The sequence below is a fragment of the Hordeum vulgare genome, chromosome 1H (assembly GCF_904849725.1).
Source record: "Hordeum vulgare subsp. vulgare chromosome 1H, MorexV3_pseudomolecules_assembly, whole genome shotgun sequence".
NCBI classification, from domain to species: domain Eukaryota; kingdom Viridiplantae; phylum Streptophyta; class Magnoliopsida; order Poales; family Poaceae; genus Hordeum; species Hordeum vulgare.
This window is the reverse complement of record NC_058518.1, coordinates 252130231-252144777: the sequence shown is the minus strand read 5'-3', so window position 1 is coordinate 252144777 and position 14547 is coordinate 252130231. Positions and strand designations below refer to the sequence as shown.

At 44.6% G+C, this 14547-nt stretch overlaps 2 protein-coding genes across 2 annotated transcripts; one reads left to right on the top strand and one right to left on the bottom strand.

Annotated features, from left to right (window-relative positions):
• The first annotated feature begins 4517 nt into the window (after positions 1-4517).
• Positions 4518-7397, top strand: LOC123430155 (inosine triphosphate pyrophosphatase). Its single transcript, XM_045114057.1, has 8 exons — positions 4518-4730; positions 5798-5862; positions 5957-6020; positions 6105-6114; positions 6280-6311; positions 6394-6506; positions 6986-7062; positions 7144-7397. The coding sequence occupies exons 1-8, from the start codon at positions 4586-4588 to the stop codon at positions 7262-7264; spliced, it is 627 nt and encodes a 208-aa protein (XP_044969992.1). The 5' UTR covers positions 4518-4585; the 3' UTR covers positions 7265-7397.
• A 438-nt stretch (positions 7398-7835) lies between these two features.
• Positions 7836-9914, bottom strand: LOC123430145 (shugoshin-1-like). Its single transcript, XM_045114048.1, has 8 exons — positions 9558-9914; positions 9413-9450; positions 9257-9323; positions 9120-9143; positions 8931-8999; positions 8638-8842; positions 8312-8378; positions 7836-8215 (listed from the first exon to the last, which is right to left on the bottom strand). Exons 1-8 carry the CDS (start codon positions 9783-9785, stop codon positions 7984-7986), a joined length of 930 nt encoding a protein of 309 aa, XP_044969983.1. The 5' UTR covers positions 9786-9914; the 3' UTR covers positions 7836-7983.
• Between the last annotated feature and the right edge of the window lie 4633 nt (positions 9915-14547).

Genomic DNA, 14547 nt, shown 5'->3' with positions numbered 1-14547 from the left:
TCAAGATGATAAACACACAGAGCGTAGAAGACGTACCGAGAGGGATCAAGTGATCCCATGGTATGGTAAGCATCGTCCATTACGTGTTTGTGTACTAAACCATGGTCTTCGTGAGAGTTATATGTGGGGGTTAGGTGTGTTTCCATGGGCTTGCGTCAAAACGAAGATCTCATACAACCCATGAAGGATGACGTCAAGTGGTGATCGTCATCAAGATTGCGGTGTACAAGTTCAAGTGTATCAGCACGAATATATCATGCTTGAAGCTTGCCGTCCATTGTGGTGGCAATGGACTTGTGAAGATATGCTGAAGAGTGGCTCACCAATAGTGAGTATGGGGGAGCAATCAACTAGTCTTCATCAAGCCAACGCAATCAATAAAGGTGATCCATCTTGAGGAAGCCAAGATCATCATCATCTAGCTCAAGAGGATGAGGTGCAAGGTATAGGTTTGCCCTTGATAGGTTTTCTGTTTTAGGATAGATTGCCGTACTGTCAAGGGGGGCTCTCAAGTGAGTAGCTTGACCGTATCGTTCGTTGAGAGCTCAAACCATTTGCATCCTTGCATCATACTTCTTGGTTCTTGTTTGGTGTTTCTCTTTGTGAGTGTTAGAGCTTATGTTCATCTTCATGACAAGCTCGAGTTCATCGAAAACGGAGTCCATATGCATCTTCTATGATGTTTTCGATGTTGGGAGTTTTTACCGGTCTTATTCGAAGAAGAGTTCTCACCATTTTCTTATGGGCCTTTTCTCACTCTATTCTTATTGATATTTCTATCAATATTGTGTTAGCCCATGTCGTTAGCTTTCCAACAAACTTGGTTTCGTTGAATTCGGAGTCCGTATGCGAAAGTTAGAGCAGTTTCAGTATTCAGCGGTAGTACCTCTCCTGGTGCCAGCGGTAGTACCACTCCTGTAGCGGTAGTATCGCCCCCGGAGCGATAGTAATTTTTTACTACCGCTCCCTAGTTGTAGTACCGCTCCGGGTGGGCGGTAGTACCGCTTCGGGACGGTAGTACCTCTCTCTGAGCGGTTGTTCTCCGACGGACTTTTTGCGAAGACTTTCTCTAGCGGTAGTACCGCCAGGTGCTAGCGGTAGTACCGCGAGGGCTAGCGGTAGTACCGCCAGGGGCTAGCGGTAGTATCGCGAGGGCTAGCTGTAGTACCGCTCCTCGCCAACGGTTGTACCGCTGTGCGCGGGGTGTAAGTGGGGTAATGGTCTGATTCCTTCCCCCACTATATAAAAGGGGTCTTCTTCCCCCTTGGTTTTTTCTATCCGTTGAGCTTGTGTTCTTCCCCCATTGTTGACCTTCTTAGAGCTTGCTAACTCTCAATCCCTCTAATGATTCTTGCTAGTTCTTGAGGGAAAAGAGAGAGGAGATTTAGATCCACATATCCACCAATCACTTTCTCCTCTATGTGAGGGGAACCCCTTGGATCTAGATCTTGGAGTTTTTTGTGAGCTCCTTGTTCTTCCTCTCATATTTCTCCATAGATTTTGTTGTTGTGGAGGGATTTGAGTGTGAGGGACTTGACCACTTCGTGTGTTCTTGTCATTGCATTAGTTGCATCGATTTGAGTTCTCCACGGTGATACGTGGAAGTGAGAAGTTGAGAAGCTTATTACCCTTTGGTACTTAGTACCCTAGAGATTGTTCTTCGTGGATGCTTTGGCGTCCTAGAAGGTTAGTGGTGTCTCGGAGCTCAATCATTGTGGTGTAAAGCTCCGGGCAAGCGTCGGGGTCTCTAATTAGGTTGTGGAGATTGCCCCGAGCAATTTGTACGGGTACCGGTGACCGCCCCCAAGGGTTTCCATTTGTACGGGTTCGGTGACCGCCCTCAAGGGTCCCTTAGTGGAATCACGGTATCTTGCATTGTGCGAGGGCGTGAGGAGATTACGGTGGCCTTAGTGGCATCTTGGGGAGCATTGTGCCTCCACACCGCTCCAAACGAGATTAGCAAGTGTGTGAACTTCGGGATACATCATCGTCTCCGCGTGCCTCGGTTATCTCTTACCCGAACCCTTTACTTATGCACTTTACTTTGTGATAGCCATATTGTTTATTATCATATATCTCGCTATAACTTAGTTATTTATCTTTCCTAGCATAATGAGTTGGTGCACATAGGTGAGCCTAGTTGTTTTATATTTTGTGCTTGACAAATTAAACGTTAGTTTTATTCCGCATTTGTTCAAGCCTAAACCGTAATCATTTTAAAGCGCCTATTCATCCTCCCCCCTCTAGGCGATATCCACGTCCTTTCAGAGCATATTCTCCTTCATGAACAGTAACTTAAAACTAAGTACAAAATAAATTATAAAATTCCGAATATTTTTTTAGATTTTCATGTTAGTGTAACCAGTGTGCTTGCCAATTTTCATGTGAAACAAGATACTAGTGTTTTGTTGGTGAAGAAGACAAAATTAATTGTATCATTCATTTGAAGGTAACATGTTGTTCAATTTGTTTTTCAGACAAATCAACATATTTAAGCTTCCCCCCTAAAAGTTTGCAAGAATTTGACCTTGCCAAAATAAATTTTTGACTCGTAGTAGAAACATGTACTTCATATAGCCAAAAACAATATTAGCTTTAGTGACTAGCGAGTGAGCTTCGCCCATAGACTAATGCAATCAGATGCATTTGGTTGAAAACAGTCATTTAGAGCATATACATCTAGACGTCTTAAGTCAGTCCCAACACCCTGACAGTTGGCCCAGTCATTGACCGGTCAAAAAAAACTCGATTCATTTGGATAGTTTTACATCTCTTATATCTAGCATAAATATATGCGGATATAAGACGGCCCATGTGCGTCCGAATACATCCATCATGTCGTACTCATAGTCGGGTCCCACACGTAAACGCCCAGAAACGCAATGTCCGACGGGCATCTCCTCCGATGGGGGTGTGAATGTTGCGTGGCTCTACTTTGGCTGGCCGCCCGAGGGCTAGAGCCTGAATATTTAAGTCGGGCGGCGTCCCCCAGCCCTAGCCACATCCACTCCTTCACTCTTTGTGTCGTCAACCCGATCACATCCATCCACTTCTCGCCGTTATCCACATGCACTTCTGCTCCCCCTCGTTGTATGTCTCTGTCCATGGCCTTGCCGAAGAAGACGACCTACGGTATGCTTATGCCTAAGCGGCGCATCCAACTTCTCGAGGAGATTTGGGCTAGGCGCTCCGCTCGGTTCACATCGAGCATGTCTCCGGATTCGTCGGAGCGGGAGGAGAAGGAGGAGGAGGATCCAAAGCAGGAACCGGGGTCCATGAAGGAGGAGGAGCAGCAGTAGGAGTAGGAGTTGGAGTCCATGAAGAAGGAAGAGGACGAGGAGGTGGGGCCGGAGCCGGTTGCTTGCTTCGCCATGGTGGAGTATGAGGTCGCCCAAGCGGCGGAAATGACGGAGCAAGCAGTCATCCTTAAAGGACTCCAAAATGAGGCTTATATCGAGGCCAACCAATAGTTCACCGGAAAAACGGACGACGATCGACACACTTTTCATCAACTAGAGGCGGAGGTCGACATAAAAGAGCGAGTACAAAGATCGTGGACATCTCCGTCCATGTACCGGAGCCGGGTACAAAGATCGTGGACATCTCCGCCGACAATGAGTAGTGTAGTGTAGCTTTAGTTGATCATATATATATATACACACACACACTAGCAAAAGGACCCATGCGTTGCAACGGGAGAAAGAAATACCACATGCTCTTAATTTATAAAAAATGGTCTATATTCTGAGAATTTACAGTTACGACACAAACAAAGATGGTCTTATCCTACAAAAATGCAGTTCAAAATTTTACAGGTCTTCTATTTTAACACGGCTTGCATGTAGATTTAATACGTACAAAGAATCAGTCAAGTGACCTTCAGTTCCATCTCCAATCCTGATTTTGTTGACGTGTTCATCCCCAACCCGGATGAGTACCGGTATGAAAGAAAGACGAATAATGACTTATTTATTAAGATTGCACCCTAGATAGTATTTTTATTGAACGTTTAACAGATAAAATAATATCATATTTAAATTCTACATATTTTTCTAATCAAATTCCATATATAATATGTTAAATTTGGAGTTACGGTTTGAAAGATATGAGTATTTTAAAAAACATTTAATATATACTACGAGTTTAATATCATAAACATCAAGGGTTTTTTTTACACCTCAGTGGGTTTTCCGACGGAAGCGGTAGCCTCTTTATTATTAGGGTAAAGATTCTTTTCTATGTTTTGTACGGTTTTAAGGTTTAAACTGTGAATTTTTTTGATGCAAAGAGAAATTTGAGGCCTACGTGGACGAGTTTGAACGTCATTCGCTGGTGGCTAGACGAACCATCTTTTAAACCCAAATGCTTGTTGATTGCTATTTGGCCAAAAAAAAAACTTATTTGTTGATTGCTACAGTGCTAGCAAAACCGCTACTGTAAGATAAAATGAAGAAAAGACAAAAAAAAAAGTCTAATCGGGGCCCTATAACCAGTGACAACCGCCATCGCCCTGTCCCTCATATCAGCAGGGCGCAGCCTTTCTCCCGTTTCTCGCCCGAAGCAGAGCACCACCCAACACAGCATCATGTCGGGCGCGGCGGCGGCGGCGGCGGCGGCGGCGCGAGTGCTGCCGAAGGCGGTGACCTTCGTGACGGGCAACGCCAAAAAGCTGGAGGAAGTCCGCGCGATTCTCGGCTCCTCCATCCCCTTCCAGTCCCTCAAACTCGACCGTAAGCTGAAGCTGGCTCCTCATCTTTCTTCCACTCCCTCTACCTCTCCTCCATTCATTTATGTACAAGGTAGCAGCATAGGATGAAAGGCTAAGTGCTAGACTAAGGATGCCCACGACTTGCTGGTTGATGTGAGTGGCGTAGCTGCTCAACTGTGGCTTCTTTATGGTGCCGGAACCCTAGGATAACACTAATCTGTGGATACTCCTGTTTGACTTTGTTATTTGGATCATAAAAAAATGCTTTGTACTTAGCACACAACAAACATATAACGGTGGATTGGTTGCAGCTAAAAATTGTGAATTGCGAATTTGCTTGGCAGCATCGGTTACTGTCTCCTACCGTTTTAGCTTCGTCGAACCATCCATTTCCACTGATAATGATAAAACCATGTGTTTTCCATGTTTAATATTCACCCCGAAAATCTTGGATGTCTTATAACCCAAATTTAGGACAGATGATGGCATGTGCCCTTGCTGTTTCGCTTATTATTCCTTCTTTAAATGGTGTCGATGTGCATCGATAATGTTTAGGGAAATAGCACACTGACTTTCTATGGTAAAATTATGCACCAGTTTGGGGGTAAGTTTGGAGGGAACCGGTGGGAATGCAATAGGAGTTCTGCATGAAATATAGCCAGTGGACTTGTGATTCATGCGATTACATACTGTTGTCATGTGGTCTTCATATAGCTTGTAATTGTTTATCTTTTGTATTCTGGTATCAGTACTGGCTGAGAGGTAGGAAGTCCAGATTTTTAATAATCGGCAAGACATCTCATTTGCATTCTGGGATTCTAGTTAAGAGTATAAAATCCAGATGTTATGATTCATACCAGTGATGAACTCTTTGATGGAACTGGAATATGGAACCATACACTTAAATTAGGATTCTGATGCCCTACATGTCATAATTCAGATGGAGATGGACCAAGTGTGCTCATTTTAACCCCCCCCCCCCCTCTCTCTCAAAAAAAAGAGAAGTACAAAGTCATAAAAAAGAAGTAACACCTAAGAACCTGTTGTTGTTTTTGATTAATGGATATTATTCTCTGTTGAATTTGGCAGTGCCTGAGTTGCAAGGTGAGCCAGAGGACATATCTAAAGAGAAGGCCCGAATGGCTGCATCTCAGGTACCTCTATCTTTTCTAATACTAGAATAATTATGCAGAGAATTTTAATTTGAACTGTTTGAACTCTTGTTAATTAATCTGTATTCCATACTAGGTGAATGGTCCTGTACTTGTTGAGGACACCTGTCTGTGTTTCAATGCGCTCAAAGGTTTGCCAGGTAACTAATGTGCATTATCCTTTCTTTTCACTTCCTAAATGAATTCAATGTGCTCAACATGACATAATTTGTTTTGCGCTGCAGGGCCCTATATGTAAGTCCTTCTCTTCTCCAGGCACTACAACATATTTTCGTATTACCAAGTTACAGAAAATAAACATCCTTCACCACTATAACTTATTGAGAAAATGCTTTCAGATATCCAGTCTAACTAACCTCTCTGTTCCTTATCTGGATGTTCCGCACACATAATGTACAGAAAATGGTTTCTAGAGAAGATTGGGCATGAAGGTGATATGGCTACTCAATTCTCCTTTCATTCTTTCTAATGTTTGACTTTGTGAATTCATGCATACTATTTCTGCAATTATAGGTTTGAACAATCTGTTAAAAGCTTATGAAGACAAATCAGCTTTTGCTATGTGCATCTTTTCCCTTGCTCTTGGACCAGAGGAGGAACCAATCACATTTGTTGGAAAAACAGCAGTAAGATGTTACTTAAAATTTTCGTCTGAAGTATTACGTATATGCCATACTAACACTGTATAATGAGAGTGAGCACATCTGTCAGTATGCCGCTGCAGTCGGCCTACATTCAGAATTGCACATCCCTCTATAACCTGGATACCTTGAACTTATATTTTCTGGTGTATTTTGTTTATAAGTGAGTTCAGAGTGCAGCTAAATTCTGTTGGCGTCAGCATATCCGTTTTGCTAGGGGAACATATTAGTGTTGTTGGATAAAATAAATAAATTCTATAGTAAGTGGTTTTTCATTCGACGCAGAGAAGCACCGTTATCTTGTTAGGTTGTCTGTCTTCATGTGTCCTCATCATAGCACTTTGATCTGTTGTGGTGCGTTTATTTTGGCATGGACAGTAAAATCTGATGCCGTGGTTTTAGTAAGAAAAATGAAGGCCGTTTCGCTTCTTGAACGTGTTTGAGATTTCCTTCTCCACATGCAGGGGAAAATTGTACCTGCCCGAGGGCCTGCTGATTTTGGATGGGACCCTGTATTCCAACCAGATGGATTTGAACAAACGTGAGTTTCCTGATGATTTCCATTTCTTTCATGCACCCCTTGCGTTATGTACTGACAGGTGGGTATGTAATACAAATACAGATATGCTGAGATGCCCAAGTCCGAAAAGAATGAAATATCTCATAGGGGGAGAGCTCTTGCACTGGTGAAAGAACATTTCGCTTCTGCCAATTATGAAGTTCAGAGTGATGGATTGGCTTAAAATTCGTTTTCATGTCTGTTAAGAGTTTCAGAATCTTCCAAGCTCTACATGTACTCGTTTCTCTTGGAACTTTTGGTGACTGTCACGGATGTACTGAATTTTTGTCAAGATTCTGATGATTTTTTTTGCATCATGTCTCTTCGCTAGTTGTTTGCCAGTTGAACCTCAACAGCACGGGGGAGACTTGTATGAGATCTCATATTTAGGTGAGATCGTAAGATCAACCCCAAATTTCATATTTAGACATTTCAAAAAAATCTGAAATTATTTGACAACATTCATGTGGTGTCTACAACCCCCAAAAAAACCAGCTCAAAACTCGATGTAGATTTAGAGTTTCAAAAAAGACAAATTCAAATGTGAATGCAGCTTTGGTTGAATACTTTGACAGATTTTGTCTTTTTTGTTTCTATAAATGTAAGTTGAATTATGAGCTGAAACTTTTTGAGGTTGTACATTAAATATTGATGCGTGTCTACTAAAAATTACAATGTTTGAACAAGTAATTTTTTTCAAAAAAATCAATCTCATAGATCTCACCTAACGTGAGATCTCACCAAAGTCTCCCGTATTCTTTCACACTACAATCTAGATTTTCAAAAAAATTACAATGTTTGCATCTGCAGAAGCAGAAGACAGCAAAAAATAAATTAAGAATCGCAACTCATCATACATATCTAACTGGATGCAAAAAAACTGCAACCAACTTGTGCTACTGCTTAGGGCCTCCTAAGCTTAATATTGACAGGCATCTCCTTGTAGGAGGTGACCTTCTCTGTGGCCCGCCGGAGTGGCCTCCCCAGCGACGATCTACGTGGGAACTGCACCGACGAATCCAGCTGCCACGTTGACCCCTTCCTGTCGTCTCCACCGCCGGTGGTGAGCTGAACGTCCTCTATCTCGAACAAGTCTTCCCTGCGGCCACTCGACTGCGGCCTTCTCATGGACTTGCTGCAGAAATAGTAAGAATCAGTGGCGAGCTTGTGGGACCTGCGTTTCCTCAGATCGAACATTTGATGATTTTGACGAGCTTGTGGTGTTGCTTACCGTCTCTGTGCGCTCTCCGTTTCCTTGGACGCCACCAGCTTCGTCGGCGCCACCGCAGGTCCCAGAGCTAGTAAACCAAATGTCAATCAAAATCAGTTAGCATAGCCACGCATGTGAAGAGATGTACTCCCTCCGTTCCTAAATATATGTAGTTTTAGATATTTTACTAGAAGACTATATACGGATGTATATAGACATATTTTACAATGTAGATTTACTCATTTTGCTTCGTATGTAGTCCACTAGTACAATCTTTAAAAAGATCTATATTTAGGAACGGAGGGAGTATGTGCCAAATACTACCGGTAGGGATATATCATGATTACATCGAGATCTCAGCAGCCTCTTCCGGCTGGCGTTACAGGTAGACTTTTTAGCACTGGCGGCGTACGACGCATCTGAAGCGGGCTCCACGTCTCCATCCTTGAGCGGTGCAGCTGCAGCAGCTCTATTGGTGACCAAGTGCCGCGCCGTCTCGTTCGCGCTCTTCTGTTGCTGGAGTCTGCTGCTCTTCAGCGCTTTCTTTGTCTCCTGTTGTTAGGGACATCGCGGTTCAGGGCACATGAACAAAAGCATCAAGCAGCAGCATGAACATTTTGCATGAGATGGTATGATATACCTCAAGTTTCGACGATTTTACTTTGAGGGCAGCTCTCGAGCAGGTAAGCCCGTGTTGTAGCAATTTCAGCTTCAGAAAGATAAGAAGAAAAACATCGGCTGATCAGATTTGGGAATGCCATGATCAATTTTTTCTCTAGAAAGTGTCAGCATAGTGTTGTCAAGATTGACCAAAGAAGCACCAACTTACCCTATTTTTTCCAAGATTTAGCTCCTGCGAATCAAACATTCCAAGACAGAGATTAGCCTCGTGGTGAACATGATCAAGTCCACGGTTGTAAAACGGGGATAATGGAGTTTCTTGCAGATAATTGGGGGATAACTTACTGCTAACATCTGGGAATTAGCCTGCGCAAGCTGCCAGTTTGCCAGCCGCAGATTCTGCAGCTCAGCCCTGCTCAACTCTATGAATTAGCACTCGCGCATCAAGAAACCCTATCCATCCTAGACAAAAGAGAACAAGCGGTGCAGGCAAACACTCACTCTCTCTCCTCCAGGAGCTTCACAAGATCTGAATTCTTCTGAAATTACAGACACGGGGATTCGAGAAAGAAAGAGGAGCGTTAGCGACCACGACCAATCATTCTGATAACTAAGAAAGAGACGGCGGTGGAAATCCGGATCTTGCCTTGACCAGCCGCTCCACGCACCTCGACCCGTCCTGCTGCCCCTCGTCGGCCGCGGCCGCCAGCGGCTGCCTCAGGTTGGTGATGTCGCAGAGCGTCTTCCTCCTCGCCGAGATGGCGCTGGCGGCGCCGCGCTTCCGCATGGCGGCCATGGCCGCCGCGTTCATGGTCTGTGCCACCGCCGCTTGAGCCGGGTTGGCCTGCTGGGGCGCGAAAACAACGATCTCCATGGGATTCCGGTCACGGGGACGGCCAAAGGGTGGGTCTCCAAGAATGGAAGGAGAGGGATTGGGGAGCCGGAAGCTTTGGGGAGAGAGGGATTTGGGAGCTTTCTCGGTCGATGGATCGGAGACGGGAAGAAAGTCAAAGGGGCAACGGCTAGTAGGGGACAACGGCCCTGTTTGGATACTCTAACCTGGTTAGAGTTAGAGTTAAATTTTAATCCTTAAACTAACCTGAACTAACTGTAACTCTAAAGACCCTGTTTGGATACTCTAACTCGGTTAGAGGTTAGAGTTAGATTTTAACTCTAGACTAACCCTGAACTAACTCTAACCAAAGAGGTGTTTGGATGGAAGGGTTAGATTGCCAATAAATGCACTTTTTCCAATCATTTGGTTCCTTTATCTAGCATTTTGTGTGGTGGAGGAAGAGAGAAAAGTAACTTTTTCTGGACCCCACCTAACTCTAACCCAAAAAAGCACCTCTTGGGTGGGTTAGATTTTTTGGGTGGGTTAGATGCATCTAACCAACTCTAACCCACCCTGTTTGGATTTTTGAGGGTTAGATGAGTTCAATCTAACCAACTCTAACTCTAACCCTAGGATCCAAACAGGGCCAAAGGTGTTTGGATGAGAGGGTTAGATTGACAATAAATTCTCTTTCTCAATCATTAGCCTACTTTGAACCTCTCTCTTTTCTTGGACCCTACCTACTCTAACCCAAAAAAGCACCTTTTGGATGGGTTAGAGTTTTTGAATAGGTTAGATGCATCTAATAACCAACTCTAACCCACCTGTTTGGCTCTTTGAGGATTAGATGACTCAAATCTAACCCACTCTAACTCTAACCCTTGGATCCAAACAGGACCAACGGGTATATGAGGGGGCCGGCGTAACGTTCGAATCAGAGTGTTTGGGTCAGGTGAGTGGACGGAGCGGATTGAGCCACGTTGGATACGGCTGTCGGTCAGATGAGTGGACGGAGCGGATTGAGCCACGTTGGATACGGCTGTCGTATCAAGTGGGTACATACTTGGGTAGAGACAACGCGTATGGGTTTCACAATGACAGTAGGACCATGTTCGACGCTCCACCCGGTCTTCCAAACCACAATGGAATGGCTATGAATTTTCTGTTTAGGGCATGGCTCCTAAGATGAACATACCCACATACCCGGTCTTCCAAACCACAATGGAAGCGAGTCATCTAACCGTACCCATATACTCCTTCTATCCCAAAATAAGTGTGTCAACTTTGTACTACCTCTAGTACAAAAATGTACTAAGCTTGAGACATTTATTTTGAAACGGAAGGAGTATATTTGAAGTGGATTTGAATAACAATGATAATTTTCAAGAAAACACGATGAAATTCAATTACTTTCAGACATAACTTACATAAAATGAGCGATATTTTCGTTCATTCAACTAGAGCTTTAAAAAAACTAGCTTGTAGTGGACGGTAACCTCGTATGTCGTCTCGGGCTGGCCCACGTCCGTGTCGTCCTCAGAGCCATGGTAGTCCTTCCAGCTATGTAAGCGCACGAGTGCGGCACCCCACCTCGTGCTCGTGGAGGAGCTGCTTTGCTTCCTCTTGCGTCGTGGGAGGGTCGCGTCGGCCAATGTCGACTCTCGCCGGGTGTCCTGGAGGCCTTGCCCATGCCGTTGGCAGAGGAAGTGCCACTGAACGACCACTCGTCATGATCTTGACGAGCTCCGCATCTAGTCGGCATCGGCGCCGCGTAACCTTCTCCGCACTGGTCAGCAATAGCTCATGGGCCCTTCTGCGTGGGCCGATGCGAGCGCCTTGTCGGATTTGGCAGACATCGAGCGGTGTGCCGCATCGGGCCGCTCGTGCTCAGCCTCCAACCTTGATGTCCTCTCCTCCGCCATGACGATGTTGCCCTAGGAATAGTGGTCGTCGTTACCGTAGTCCTCAAGGTAGCGGAGGAGGCGCCCACACGCCTTCGTGAGAACCTCCTTCTTCACGACCTTGACACATCATTCGCGACGTGACGCCGACTAGTCGATGCGTCCGTAACGGTAGTGCGCCGGTGACACCGGATCCTCCTTCATGCAGCGCCCGATTTGGATGTCACGGTTGCGTGGGTGGGACACCGGCTCTACCTTCATGAGGTCAAGAAGTGGCGACGTCGGCTCTGCCTTCACGTGATAAGACTTTGGCTAGGGTGACTCCTCAACCACACAGGTTGAAGGTGGCATGGGCGACATCGGACCATGTTCCGACAGCGATCGCTCCATCACGAGCTCCATCTCCCGCACATTTAAGTCATCCGTGACCACTGCCTTAGTGTACATGTACGACTGTTGTTGTGGTGGCTGGTCCTCCTTGTCGTCTGATGAGATGACGATCTCCTCCTTCTAGGAGGTTTCGATGACCACAAAGGTCGAGGGGCCCGGAGAGAAACGATGGGGTGCCAAGATTTAGACCCGGAGGGAGATTTGGAGCCTCCGCCTACCGACACGGATAACTATGACTTTGGCATGGTTTAGACGGTTATAACGCACAAGATGTGATCGTATCCTTATTTTGGCTCGAGGCCTTGATAGGGATAGAAGCGCATCTCGTCATTTTGCAAGATGGATATCCTTACAAGTACATGTACAGAAGAGATGAGTATATGGAATTGGCTTACACTCGCCACAAGCTACAACATGAACATCTCAATACAACAATACACTCAAACATCATGTAGAAGAGTAGGGTCTGACTACGGACGAAATTAAACGATAAAAGAAAGGACGTCCATCTTGCTATCCGAGGCTGCCGGCCTGGAACCCATCCTATGATCGATGATGAAGAAGAAGAAGAAACTCCAAATAGAACAATCATCGCGCCCACGTCAAAGTATCGCTTTACCTGTACCCGCAACTATTGTTGTAGTAATCTGTGAGCCATAGGGACTCAACAATCCCATTTCCAAAGGCATCAAGACTAGCAAAGCTTAATGTGTGAGGTATAGTTAAGTGGTGAGGCTGCAACAAGCAACTAAGCATTTATTTGAGTGGCTAACTTACAAGTATAAGAATAAGAGGGGGATGATCTAGGCATAATGAACATGAACTAATCATGATCACAAAGTGATCGTCCTGAACACCTACTTACGTCAAACATAACCCCATAGTGTCCTCTCTCGGATGCAGAACTCACGAGTAGAGACAATCACGGTTACGCACACAGTCGGCATATTTTAATTAAATTTACTTCAAGATTTCTATGACCTGGTGTTAAACAAAGTTTCGAAGTTGCCACATAACCGCGGGCATGTCTTTCTGAAAGATTTAACCCTGCAGGGATGCCACAACTAGTCCATCACAAACTATCACAAGCTGCGTCAGAAACCTCTACCACGAAAAACTCGTGATCTCCCCGGATTCGTGGTGGAAAACCTCAACCTCAAGCCCAAGGTATTCTCGGAAGCCCTCGCACAAGACGTTCGAGAAGGATAAAAAAATCAAGAAAGGCCACCCGGTGAGCCAGATCCGCATCTAGAGCCGTGCGCTCTCTATCTACGAGCATCATCCATCTATGCAAAGTGGACGATAGCCAGAAAATGCCTCTAGTTGCCCCGAGGTGGCTACGCCGACTGCTAGGTAGGTGCACCAACACTCATGAGGAGCACTGGCCCAGGGAGTGATTAATTATCCACGGGGTGATCAATGCCCTATGCTAGTTTTAGTTGTTATTAAGCAAATAGTAACAATGTTGGGCCTTGCTCGAAGAGTTTTATCCCAAAACGAAAATCAAGGTGACCCCATAACAACCCCAATCATGTTAGGAGCACTCAGTATGGAACATAACACCGGTACACAAGTAGCTAGGGCGCCGAAGGTGGAACAAAACACCGAGCTAGAATGCCAAGCCTTCCACCTCTTACCAAGTATATAGGTGCATTAAATTAAACAACAATATTATGGTGATATAACAAGGAACCCATATTTTCACATGGAAGCAGCTTGCACCTGCAACTAGCAATGCTATAAGAAGGGGTGAGCAAGCGGTAACATAGCCAAGCAAAGGTTTCCTCGGATGTGTAGGGTTAGTATTTTCATGGCAATGTTGGGAGAGTGACATTAACAGGTGGTAGGCAGCGACACATAGCGATAGAAACGAGACAACTAGCATATCAATGATAGTAGTGGTATCTGGGGAAATGATTATCTTGCCTGAGATCCTGCTTGGAAGAAGAACGAATCTGTGAAGCAGAAGAACCAACGTAGTCGAACGGATCCTCACACTCCGAAGCGGTTCGGAACTCTATCGAGAAGGAACAATCTGGAAACAAACAATCAACACACAATAACACCACAACATATTCATGACATGATGCACAATCAAATATTATGCATGTCCATTTCAATTATGCAAGGCATGACAAAGCAGAACAATTAATACTACACATTAAATGAAGCTCAATATGCAACGAGTTGCATATTGACGAAACTCCACATTCAAATATTCAGTTCACTACCGTTTATTTACTCAACAAGTTTAAATGTTCTTAAATGTGGCAAGAGGTGAAGCATAAATAAACTACCTATCTAGGCATAATAAATGAGGTTGGAAACAACTTATAGTATTTCTGAATCATCCCCATATGTTGATTTCGTAATTGCTCCAGATCTGAACTAATCATGTTTTATATTTATTAAGCAGCAAAATGAAGTGGTTCATGTGATTCTACACGTCATTCTAGTCGATTTACATATATGGATCATCTAAACAGATCTACGGTCTAAAAGATATGACC

What these genes read in the sequence shown, in the direction of transcription:
- LOC123430155 (XM_045114057.1), top strand. Translation starts at nt 4,586, where the DNA reads ATGTCGGGCGCGGCGGCGGCGGCGGCGGCGGCGGCGCGAGTGCTGCCG. An exon ending in CCAGTCCCTCAAACTCGACC is followed by an intron (nt 4,731 to 5,797) that starts GTAAGCTGAAGC and finishes TGAATTTGGCAG; the next exon opens with TGCCTGAGTTGCAAGGTGAG. An exon ending in CCAGATGGATTTGAACAAAC is followed by an intron (nt 7,063 to 7,143) that starts GTGAGTTTCCTG and finishes ATACAAATACAG; the next exon opens with ATATGCTGAGATGCCCAAGT.
- LOC123430145 (XM_045114048.1), bottom strand. Translation starts at nt 9,785, where the DNA reads ATGGAGATCGTTGTTTTCGCGCCCCAGCAGGCCAACCCGGCTCAAGCG. An exon ending in AAGCTCCTGGAGGAGAGAGA is followed by an intron (nt 9,324 to 9,412) that starts GTGAGTGTTTGC and finishes AGAGTTGAGCAG; the next exon opens with GGCTGAGCTGCAGAATCTGC. An exon ending in TAAATCTTGGAAAAAATAGG is followed by an intron (nt 9,000 to 9,119) that starts GTAAGTTGGTGC and finishes ATCTTTCTGAAG; the next exon opens with CTGAAATTGCTACAACACGG.